The following is a 12,678-nucleotide window of genomic DNA, read 5'->3' as shown; positions in this document are numbered from 1 at the left end:
GGACAGAGGAGGACTCCCTTCATCAGTAGCTGAAATTGTCACATTGTACTTAGGAGTTACCTCTCTGTCCAAATGTCCGTCAACTACTAAAGAATAATAGTTTTTATAGTTCGTCTCCAATTTGAACGGTACTGTATTTAAGATTTCACATTTCACCTCACCATTTTTACCACTGTCTCTGTCGAGAACGGACACAAGTGCGATGGCAGTACCTACATCAGCATCCTCATTCACTGTATTAAGCAGTGACGTCACAGTGATTTCAGGAGCGTTGTCGTTTACATCAATTACTTCTACCAGCACTTTGCTATGAGCAGACAGGGGAGGCTGAGCTTTGTCTCTGGCCTCTGCTCGGATCTCAAATGCTTTTCTTTCCTCATAATCGATTTTGCCTTTCACTGAAATAATCCCCGTGTCAGGATCAATTTTGAAAATATCTAAAATATGATCCTGATCCTTATCACGAAGAGAATATACAATATCACCGTTTGTGCCTTCATCAGCGTCAGTCGCATTTATGGTGAAGATCGCCGTACCAATCGGGATATTTTCTAACGTTTTTACTTTGTACAGAGTGCTGCTGAACATTGGTGCGTTATCATTAATATCTAGTATATTTATTTCGATTTCTGATGTGCCTGAATTTGGTGGAGTTCCTCCGTCTACCGCAGTTAACATGAGCTGCATGTGTGGTTTTTTCTCACGGTCTAAGGCTTTCTGCAGCACTAACTCTGGAGATATACTCTCCCCTCTTTTGTGTGTTGCAAGAGTGAAGTACTCGTTTGGACTGAGCTTATACGCACTAACACCATTTTTACCCACATCATCATCGCTTGCCTCCGACAATGCGAATCTAAATCCAGGCAGTGTGTTCTCTGCGATGTCCAGCACTTGTGATTTAGTGTTAAAAGACGGAGAGTGGTCATTCACATCTTTGATTTCTATCTCTATTCGGTAAAGCTTTAGTGGGTTGTTTATAACGGCCTCTACGCTAACAGTGCATTTGGGTTCATCTGCACAAAGCTCCTCTCGGTCTATCCTCTCATTGACATACATAAATCCGGTCTTTAGATTTACCTCGAAGTATTTCCTCTTAGATCCTGCAACAACCTGAAACAAACGGGACTCCAAATCTTGCACATTGAGGTTTAGATCCTTGGCGATATTTCCGACATTAGTCCCCGGGTTTACCTCCTCGGACACGGAGTAGGAGAGCTGCCCAGACGCCGCTTCCCAGAAACAATCCACCAGCACCAGCACCAGATATGTAACAAAAGACCTCCTGCTGCTCGGTAAAGGCATAATTCCGCCGAGGAAGAACAAAGCATAAATCTACAATGGGTTTTCCGCCGTTGAATGATGATCTGTGTTAAAATTTCCGCCAACACTATTTCGATTTTCTTGTTCTTATAGACGGAGACTCCATTATGCCCTCCCTTCTCTTGTCGTGTCTCTTTGTGATGAAAATCCACAGTCACTCCGTTTTTACTCTGGGAGGAGCATCACTCTCTCTGTGTTACGGTCTATAGCGTCACTGTGTGGTTACTTTGATTAACTGCAAACGGTATGAAACGGCTGTGAAATACCACTCCTCATTTAGAAACGCTGACCACCAGTTAGTTACACATGGCTCTAAAAGTTATTTCAAGGATTTGGATACATCAAAAACACAATGTATTTCAAAATATGTGGACAGTCTCACTCGTTATGCAGCACCACAAACGTTGGATTCAAAGTAACTGCAATAAACAATCACCTGTAAAACTGCTTTATTAAATAATGGAAATGAACACTACCTTTAACAGATATTCAACATCGACATAAAAGCTACACGTCTGATAACAGTGAAGCACAGCATCTTTAAACCTGAAATTGATTAATTGTTGTTTTTAGTTCATAACTGTTTTTTTTCCCACTGTGACTGTATGTGGTACAGTTTGCATCATATTCGCAATATATTAAAACTTGCAGCAGAAAATCCTAAGTTATGGGTTGAAGGGATTCCCATTTCTGTGCATTATGTTTACAAATGAATTACAAAAGTCACTCCACAACAAATGAAGTGTTAAAAGAAGGGATAAAAGATGGAATCGGTTAACAGTGACATGAACAGTCATGGGCTGACATTATTTTTTTAAGACACCATGGACTTTGTAACAAGAAAATAAGATATTGATCCAGACACCCATTAGAGAGTAAGCTACAAACATATCTTGCCTACCACTTTGTCCACACTCTGTGTTCAGTGGAAAGATATTGATGAGTATGTACAGTTGAAAATATACTGCATGTCTAACTACTTATAAGGGAATGCACCTTTACAGTATATTTTCCATATGTCATAGGGATTGCAGGCAGAACACACTTAGAGGTTTATGTTCAGCACCACGGACAGCGACATACAACTTCACAAGCAGGGAAAGCAGCCAAAGAGGGGAGATGGCAACAACACAATGTATGATGAGAAGACTTCGATCAACAAAAAACAGCAACCTCACAGGCTTTCACTGACCCAAACTTTAAGCAAATTAAAATGAAAGCTCATTGCTTATGGAGTACAAAGCCGTTTAAGCAACAAGTGTATTTTCAGTGTCAATGAAGAGCAGTAGAGATGTACTTAATGCCAATGTTCTTACCTTTTCTTTGTTGGGTAAAGTCTGAGTTCTGGTAAAAGTGTCTCCTCCATTAATACTTATCAGCTCAGCATCTACAGGTGGAAACGGTGCGGGGAAAACCACTACGTCACTCTTGAGTGTGTCTGAGCTGAAACACACGTCATACTGCTGAGTAGCTTTGGAGTAAGACCAGCTCCCGTCAGGGTGGGTGGTGATCATTGGGGCGCTGTACCTGCTGAAAGTGCCGTCTGTCCTGTGGCATTTGACAGCTATTAAACTGATGAGGCTGAGCAGAAAGATGACTGACACCGACACAATGGCGATCAGCAGATACAGGTTCAGCGCAGAGAAGCTGTCCTCCTTTATGGGCACATGTCTGAACTGAGTCTGGATGTCAGCTGTGCTCTCAACCACCACCACCTCAATAGACACAGTAGCTGACAGGGAGGGTTCTCCGTTATCAGACACCAACACCACCAAGGGGTGAGTTTTCAGGTCATTGTCACTCATTCTCCTCTTAGTCCTGATTTCTCCGGTGCTGGTTCCGATGCGGAAGAGGTTGTTTCCTTTGGGCTCAGAGAGGTGATAAGAGAGCAGCGCATTGTATCCAGAGTCTGCGTCTACAGCCCTGATCTTTGCCACAAAGTATCCCGCTTCAGCAGAATAGGGGATGCTCTCACTGTTAACGGAGCCATGCTCAGAATATGGCGCGAGAATTGTTGGATTATTGTCATTTTCATCCAGAATAAAAACATTGACAGTCACGTTGCTGCTGAGCGGAGGAACACCAGAGTCTGTGGCCTGAACTTTAAACTGAAATGTTTTCAACTCCTCATAGTTAAAAGACTGCAGGCTGACTATATCTCCAGTCTCCGAGTTGATGTTTACCAGTGCAAATGATGGTGCTAAGTTATTATCTCTGACTAATGAATAACTCACCTGACCATTTTTACTGACATCAGCATCAGTTGCAGATACTGCTTTCAAAACAGTCCCAACTGGACTGTTTTCTTTTACATACATACTGATTGCAGTCTCTGAAAAACGGGGTTTGTTGTCATTCACATCAGAAACCTGAATAATAACCACACTGGTAGTAGAGAGAGGAGGCTTACCTTCATCTGTAGCTTTGATTGTGATATTGTAGTGGGAAAGGAGTTCTCTGTCTAGAGCTCCACCAGTGACTAAAGAATAATAATTTTTATAATTCGTCTCTAATTTAAAAGGCACTGAATTCAATATCTCACATGTGACTTCACCGTTTTTGCCCCCATCTCTGTCAAGAACTGAAACAAGTGCAATGGCAGTACCAATTTCAGCGTCCTCCTTCACTGTACTTAGCAGTGACGTCACTGTGATGTCAGGGGCATTGTCATTCAGGTCCACCACCTCCACTAGCACTTTACACTGTGCTGTTAATGGAGGCTGGCCTTTGTCAGCAGCTTGCACACGGATTTCAAAAGCAGGAGTTATTTCAAAGTCAATTTTGCCTTTAACGGTGATTATTCCTGTTTCTGAATCAATTTCAAACATGTCCAAAACATGGTCCTGATCCTTTGAATTTAATAAATAGACAATGTCTTTGTTTGGCCCCTCGTCAGCGTCAGTTGCAGTCACTGTTAGCACTGTAGTGCCAAGAGGTGCATTTTCTCTAATACTTGTTTTATACAATGTTTTGCTAAAAGTCGGGATGTTATCGTTTATATCCAAGACATTAATTATGATTTCGGACGTGCCTGATTTAGGAGGTGTTCCTCCGTCTACAGCGGTTAGTGTGAGCTTAATTAAAGCCTGTTTTTCTCGATCTAATGCTTTCTGAAGAACTAACTCGGCTGACACACTCTCTCCCTTGTGCGCTGATAAAGAGAAATATTCATTGGGGTTTAGTTTGTATGTATTAATACTATTTTTCCCTACATCGGCGTCGTAGGCCGACAGCACGGGGAATGTAGCACCCGGCAATATGCTCTCTGCTATGTCGATGGTTTGTGATTTGGCACTGAAAGAGGGTGAGTTATCATTTACATCAAGGATATTAACTTCAATCCGGTAAAGCTTCAGTGGATTATTAATCACAGCCTCGACATTGAGTGTGCATTTTGCAGCTTTCGCACACAGCTCCTCTCTATCTATCCTTTCACTGACATACAGAAAGCCTGTCTTCAGATTTACATCGAAATATTTCCTCTTTGAACCAGCAACGATCTGAAACATACGTGACTCCAAATCCTGCACATTGAGATTAAGATCCTTTGCGAGATTTCCAACAGAAGTCCCCGGGTTTACCTCCTCTGACACGGAATAGGAGAGCTGCCCCGATACCGCTCCCCAGTTATACTCCAAGACAAAAAGCACTAGATATATCCCGATGGATGTCTTTCTTCCCGACAGATGCATAATTCCATACGACATGAACAAAGCATAGATCCTTATGTCAACCCGCCTTTTGCTTATTAAGCCCAAAAGATCGTTTGAAGTACCGAATTACACGCCAGTATATTTTCTGTGTTCATCCTCCTTCGCCCTGCGTCTCATTCTAACAAAGCACTGACAATACATGGTGACGCTTTTAATGTGGGAGGGGCATCGACTCACCAGCAACCTCCTGACGGTGTTACGGTCTATAGTGTCGCCTCATGGCCATTTCATATTACTACAATGCATTGAAATAATCACAGCCAGGCATAGCTTCATTATAAATGATTCCTGTTGGTAATAGACAAGAATGACAGCCTCTTCATTACTGAGTGGGCTATCAGGCCCTTAGAACTTGTAATCGCCACGTACTTTCAGATCCATGGATAGAGCATCATCATGCTGCTGCAGCGTGGTATTCAAAGCACACCCGAGACGAAGCAGTCTGTCTTCGCCTGCTTATAACATAGTTGATCCGAAGTACATTAAATTACGAGGAATAACACAAAGCAGTGAATTGTTTCACCCTCTTGACAAACAGTACAGCATATTTAGACAGTAAGGCACATCGTCCTCGACTTTCCACACCCAATATTCATGAATATTCTGATACATAATAACAGCATAAGGATTCACAACTCAGCCAACATATACATTATCATTACGACACACTTCTTCTCTTTTTACTCTACTTTTTATGCGTTATACTTGCATCCAAAACTTGAATTCAGCACCAGAACAGCAACATTTTTGCATTGTCATAGAGGAAAGTAGTGCATAGTCCTACGAATCTTTACAATTTGGTTTACCTGACAGCAACGTGACATCTATGTTGTAGAGTATTCTTAAAGTGAAGGGCGACATTTATCTATTTTACAGTGAGTTTAAAAACCATTTGACACTCATCAAAGTACGCGGCACGAATGCCACTCATGTTCCTCAAAATTGCAATTGATTTATCCTCTAAAATGTTCTCTCTAGACTCAAGTGACGTATCACATGATGGTAGGATATGATTATAGGAGGTAATGAGATGATAAAAAAAAAAAAATACTTCCACTGACGCATGATGACAAAAGTAACGTCTTCTTCCACGATATTTGTAAAGCTGTACACATGAATTTGATTTTAAATGTGAAGGCTTTTAAAACAGTAGTGAGGTTTTATGTGGTGACACTTTATAGGCAGCTTTGATATATAATGACATATGGGAACATGCCTCTGCCTAAAAAACTAGGATATGTGACACTAAGAGGAATTCAAACCGAACATAAGTACTCGTGTTGAATTTCTTTTTAAATTGCAATGTAATAGCGGACACCACAGCTCGACAGAAGAAAATAATTGAGTTTAAACTCTTACCTTTTCTTTGTTAGGTAAAGTCTGAGTTCTGGTAAAAGTGTCTCCTCCGTTAATACTGATCAGCTCCGCATCTACAGGCGGAAACGGTGCGGGGAAAACGACGACGTCACTCTTGAGTGTGTCTGAGCTGAAACACACGTCATACTGCTGAGTAGCTTTGGAGTAAGACCAGCTCCCGTCAGGGTGGGTGGTGATCATTGGGGCGCTGTACCTGCTGAAAGTGCCGTCTGTCCTGTGGCATTTGACAGCTATTAAACTGATAAGGCTGAGCAGAAAGATGACTGACACCGACACAATGGCGATCAGCAGATAGAGGTTCAGCGCAGAGAAGCTGTCCTCCTTTATGGGCACATGTCTGAACTGAGTCTGGATGTCAGCTGTGCTCTCGACCACCACCACCTCAATAGACACAGTAGCTGACAGGGAGGGTTCTCCGTTATCAGACACCAACACCACCAAGGGGTGAGTTTTCAGGTCATTGTCACTCATTCTCCTCTTCGTCCTGATTTCTCCGGTGCTGGTTCCGATGCGGAAGAGGTTGTTTCCTTTGGGCTCAGAGAGGTGATAAGAGAGCAGCGCATTGTATCCAGAGTCTGCGTCTACAGCCCTGATCTTTGCCACAAAGTATCCCGCTTCAGCAGAATAGGGGATGCTCTCACTGTTAACGGAGCCGTGCTCAGAATATGGCGCGAGAATTGTTGGATTATTGTCATTTTCATCCAGAATAAAAACGTTGACAGTCACGTTGCTGCTGAGCGGAGGAACACCAGAGTCTGTGGCCTGAACTTTAAACTGAAACGTTTTCAACTCCTCATAGTTGAAAGACTGCAGGCTGACTATATCTCCAGTCTCTGAGTTGATGTTCACCATTGTAGATAACGGCAGTGAGTTACTGTTACTTTGTAAAACTGAATAGCTCACCTGACCATTCTGATCGACGTCAGCATCGATTGCTGAAACAGTTTTTAAAACTGCTCCTACTGGACTGTTTTCTTTCACAAAGACATTGATTATGTTTTCTGTGAATAGAGGTTTGTTATCATTCACATCTGAGACGTGGACATTAATGACGCTCGTGCTGGAGAGAGGTGGGCTGCCCTCATCAGTAGCAGTGATGCTGATGTTGTATTCAGCTGAGCTTTCTCTGTCCAGAGGACCGTCCACCACCAACGAGTAGTAATTCTTATAATTTGACTCCAATTTGAACGGAACATTATTGGAGATTTTACAGTTCACCATCGCATTTTTACCTCCGTCTTTATCAGATACTGAAACTAGTGCAATGGCGGTGCCAATGGACGCATCCTCTTTGACTGCATTTAATAGTGATGTAACTGAAATTTCAGGGGCATTGTCATTGACGTCTAAAACTTCAATCAATAATTTGACATGTGAGGTCATAGGGAAAACAGCTCCATCACTGGCTTGTACTCGAATCTCAAAAGCATTATTTTCTTCAAAGTCGATATTCTTTTTATTTGTTACAGTTCCAGTTTTTTCATCTATAGTAAAAAGATCAGGTTGTTTCCCTCTGCCTACTTTACTGAGTGAATACAAGACTTGTCCATTTTGATCTGCATCCAGATCAGTAGCATTTAGTGTTATTATGGATGTGCCTACTTTTGCATTTTCATACACACTGGCTTTATACAGAGTTTGACTGAATACAGGAGGATTATCATTAATGTCCAACACATTTACCATTATAGTCATGCTGCCAGATTTAGCAGGAGTTCCTCCATCAATGGCAGTCAGTGTGAGTCGGATCACAGACTGTTTTTCTCTGTCTAAAACTTTCTGGAGTAATAATTCGGGGACTACACTCTCTCCTTTATGTGTGACGAGAGAGAAGTGCTCATTTTGGCTCAGCTTGTAGCTGTTAACAGTATTTTTACCGACGTCTGCGTCGTCAGCAGGATGCAGAGGGAATTTAGCTCCTGCTGCTGTGTTCTCTGTAATGTTGAATACCTGTGACGGGCTCAGAAATGACGGGGAATTGTCATTCACATCTAAGATTATAATTTCAATCCGGTACAGTTTTAAAGGGTTATTAATCACTGCTTCTACACTGAGGGAACATTTTGGTTCATCGCCGCAGAGTTCCTCTCGATCTATCCTCTCATTAACATACAGGACACCAGTCTTTAGATTTACCTCGAAATATTTTCTCTTTGATCCAGCAACGATCTGAAACATGCGGGACTCCAAATCCTGGACATTGATGTTGAGATCTTTGGCGATATTTCCGACAACAGTCCCCAGATTCACCTCCTCTGAGACGGAGTAAGAGAGCTGCCCAGACACCGCTTCCCAGTAACAATCCAGCAGCACGAAGAGGAGATATATCCACACACAGCTCCTTCTGCTCGGCAAATCCATTATTCCACACATCGAGAAGGAGCATGGAGGCAAATCTGAGCAATATGTTACAACCTCGAGGAGATCAAAATCAAGGAAGAAGTATTCCGAGCAAGTATTTCATTTTCACGAGCAAACAAGACGACCGTTCTTTGTAGCCCGACGTCTCTTTGTAACAAAGCCCACAGATGCATCATCCGCTGACTCTGGGAGGAGCCCTGAGCTAATAAAGAAACCGTCCAAATGTGATGGTCTATAGTGTCCCCATGTGGACATACGTCATAAGTACATACTACTGTACATAAAACAAAATAACACTGGAAGGACATATTCGTTCTGAATTCTCCTTAAACATGAAGCAGTTGCAAAAGTCAAAAAGTAAAATCACAAAGACAAATGTTCAGTCTACTCATATCTGAAATTAACAAAACATGACTGAAGTGTTATTCGCAATACAGCTGGTTTTTGGAAAGTAACGGAAAATTAAATCAAGGGCCTCAGAGTCGTGATAGTCCTTTTATTTATTTATTTTTTTTATTATTTAAATTGTATTTATTTTCATATATGTATGTATTATTGTTATTATTGTTATCATTGTAAATACAGAAATAGATTTTAAGGTTTTCTTTTCTTTTTTTTCTCTTTTTTTTGGATCCAAAGAGAAAAGTCAATGCAAAGGTTTCACTAAAAGTTTTTTCTGAGCATAAATGATAAAATCTTAAACATGTTGTCCAACAGTTGTTGCCAATCATATGGATACATATATTTGCAAACACTGTCCACCTAAACAAAGTTTTGTTTTGTATCGTGTTTTGGTAATTTAAAGCTTAACAAACTTAAGTTCAGCACCACAGAGAGCGACTCACACAAAGGATGCGAATCACGACCAGACATGACTGAAAGTTGGAAAACATCAACCAATGAATAGCAAGCTTCATTCTACAATGTCAAACTACAGAACTTAATTACCTTGATTATTTTTATTTGATACCACCATTTAGTCCGTGTGAATAGTATGGCGGTTTCTTGACCACTAAGTGGAAACAATCTCTCAAATATCGTAAATAAATTGCACCATATTGTGTCTTACTCTGCATAGAAAGGGTGCAGCAAAAAGCACTTAATGTATTTAAACTCTTACCTTTTCTTTGTTGGGTAAAGTCTGAGTTCTGGTAAAAGTGTCTCCTCCGTTAATACTGATCAGCTCAGCATCTACAGGCGGAAACGGTGCGGGGAAAACGACGACGTCACTCTTGAGTGTGTCTGAGCTGAAACACACGTCATACTGCTGAGTAGCTTTGGAGTAAGACCAGCTCCCGTCAGGGTGGGTGGTGATCATTGGGGCGCTGTACCTGCTGAAAGTGCCGTCTGTCCTGTGGCATTTGACAGCTATTAAACTGATGAGGCTGAGCAGAAAGATGACTGACACCGACACAATGGCGATCAGCAGATACAGGTTCAGCGCAGAGAAGCTGTCCTCCTTTATGGGCACATGTCTGAACTGAGTCTGGATGTCAGCTGTGCTCTCAACCACCACCACCTCAATAGACACAGTAGCTGACAGGGAGGGTTCTCCGTTATCAGACACCAACACCACCAAGGGGTGAGTTTTCAGGTCATTGTCACTCATTCTCCTCTTAGTCCTGATTTCTCCGGTGCTGGTTCCGATGCGGAAGAGGTTGTTTCCTTTGGGCTCAGAGAGGTGATAAGAGAGCAGCGCATTGTATCCAGAGTCTGCGTCTACAGCCCTGATCTTTGCCACAAAGTATCCCGCTTCAGCAGAATAGGGGATGCTCTCACTGTTAACGGAGCCGTGCTCAGAATATGGCGCGAGAATTGTTGGATTATTGTCATTTTCATCCAGAATAAAAACGTTGACAGTCACGTTGCTGCTGAGCGGAGGAACACCAGAGTCTGTGGCCTGAACTTTAAACTGAAACGTTTTCAACTCCTCATAGTTGAAAGACTGCAGGCTGACTATATCTCCAGTCTCTGAGTTGATGTTCACCATTGTAGATAACGGCAGTGAGTTACTGTTACTTTGTAAAACTGAATAGCTCACCTGACCATTCTGATCGACGTCAGCATCGATTGCTGAAACAGTTTTTAAAACTGCTCCTACTGGACTGTTTTCTTTCACAAAGACATTGATTATGTTTTCTGTGAATAGAGGTTTGTTATCATTGACATCTGAGACGTGGACATTAATGACGCTCGTGCTGGAGAGAGGTGGGCTGCCCTCATCAGTAGCAGTGATGCTGATGTTGTATTCAGCTGAGCTTTCTCTGTCCAGAGGACCGTCCACCACCAACGAGTAGTAATTCTTATAATTTGATTCCAATTTGAACGGAACATTATTGGAGATTTTACAGTTCACCATCGCATTTTTACCCCCGTCTTTATCAGATACTGAAACTAGTGCAATGGCGGTGCCAATGGACGCATCCTCTTTGACTGCATTTAATAGTGATGTAACTGAAATTTCAGGGGCATTGTCATTGACGTCTAAAACTTCAATCAGTAATTTGGCATGTGAGGTCATGGGAAAAACTGCTCCATCACTGGCTTGTACTCGAATCTCAAAAGCATTATTTTCTTCAAAGTCGATATTCTTTTTATTTGTCACAGTTCCAATTTTTTCATCTATAGCAAACAGATCAGTCTGTTTCCCCCGGTCTATTTCAATAATAGAATACGATATTTGTCCGTTTGGACCTACATCCAGATCAGTAGCATTTAATGTTATTATGGATGTGCCTATTTTTGTATTTTCATACACACTGGCTTTGTAGAGAGCTTGACTGAATACAGGAGGATTATCATTGATGTCCAACACATTCACTATAATAGTCATGCTGCCAGATTTAGCAGGAGTTCCTCCATCAATAGCAGTCAGTGTGAGTCGGATCACAGACTGCTTTTCTCTGTCTAAAACTTTCTGAAGCTGTAATTCTACAGTTACACTCTCTCCTTTATGTGTGACGAGAGAGAAGTGTTCATTTTGGCTCAGCTTGTAGCTGTTAACAGCATTTTTACCGACGTCTGCATCGTGAGCCCGTTTTAATAGAAATTTAGCTCCTGCTGCTGTGTTCTCTGTAATGTTGATTACCTGTGACGAGCTCAGAAATGACGGGGAATTGTCATTCACATCTAAGATGACAATTTCGATCCGGTACAGTTTTAAAGGGTTATTAATCACTGCTTCTACACTGAGGGAACATTTCTGTTCGTTGCCGCAGAGTTCCTCTCGATCTATCCTCTCATTAACATACAGGACACCAGTCTTTAGATTTACCTCGAAATATCTTCTCTTTGATCCCGCAACGATCTGAAACATGCGGGACTCCAAATCCTGGACATTGATGTTGAGATCTTTGGCGATATTTCCGACAACAGTCCCCAGATTCACCTCCTCTGAGACGGAGTAAGAGAGCTGCCCAGACACCGCTTCCCAGTAACAATCCAGCAGCACGAACAGGAGATATATCCACATACAGCTCCGTCTGCTCGGCAAATGCATTATTCCACGCATCGAGTAGGAACATATGGGCAAACTAGAACAACATGTTACAACGACCACAAGATCAAAATCAAGGAAGAAGTATTCCAACCAATTATTTTGGCATTTCCACGAGCAAGCAAGACGACCGTTCTTTGTCGTCCGACGTCTCTTTGAAACAAAGCCCACAGATGCATCATCCGCTGACTCTGGGAGGAGCCCTGAGCCATGACACAAATCGTCCAAATGTGATGGTCTATAGTGTCCCCATGTGGACATACGTCATAATTACATGCTACATCGAATTTCATCACATCAGAAATGTGTACATACTCGATTCTCTTTAAACATGAGGCAATGCAAAAATTGAAACATCAAATGATAGAGAAAAACTTTTAAAACACTGATAACCCAAATTCACAATAATGA

At 41.9% G+C, this 12,678-nt stretch overlaps 1 protein-coding gene and 2 pseudogenes across 15 annotated transcripts in view; all 3 read right to left on the bottom strand.

Annotated features, from left to right (window-relative positions):
• LOC117260979 (protocadherin alpha-C2-like) overlaps window positions 1–12,678 on the bottom strand; it is a 198,071-nt gene that overhangs the window by 85,184 nt on the left and 100,209 nt on the right. Inside the window, exon 1 of one of the 13 annotated variants that reach the window (XM_033633144.2) lies at window positions 2,637–5,147. The exons of the other annotated variants lie outside the window; for them this stretch is intronic. Within the exon in view, the coding sequence (XP_033489035.2) occupies window positions 2,637–5,027 (2,391 nt within the window). The 5' untranslated portion in view covers window positions 5,028–5,147. Of the gene's footprint in view, window positions 1–2,636; window positions 5,148–12,678 lie in introns of those variants that run through there. 13 annotated transcript variants of the gene reach the window in all.
• LOC117260983 (protocadherin alpha-9 pseudogene) lies at window positions 6,381–9,093 on the bottom strand (annotated as a pseudogene). The gene has a single exon (XR_013491814.1). The product of XR_013491814.1 is annotated as a protocadherin alpha-9 pseudogene (transcript).
• LOC117261397 (protocadherin alpha-8 pseudogene) lies at window positions 9,226–12,548 on the bottom strand (annotated as a pseudogene). Its single transcript, XR_013491806.1, has one exon. The product of XR_013491806.1 is annotated as a protocadherin alpha-8 pseudogene (transcript).

The sequence above is a fragment of the Epinephelus lanceolatus genome, chromosome 7, assembly GCF_041903045.1.
Source record: "Epinephelus lanceolatus isolate andai-2023 chromosome 7, ASM4190304v1, whole genome shotgun sequence".
In the NCBI taxonomy this organism is placed as follows: Eukaryota; Metazoa; Chordata; class Actinopteri; order Perciformes; family Serranidae; genus Epinephelus; species Epinephelus lanceolatus.
This window is presented reverse-complemented; position numbering and strand designations above follow the sequence as displayed.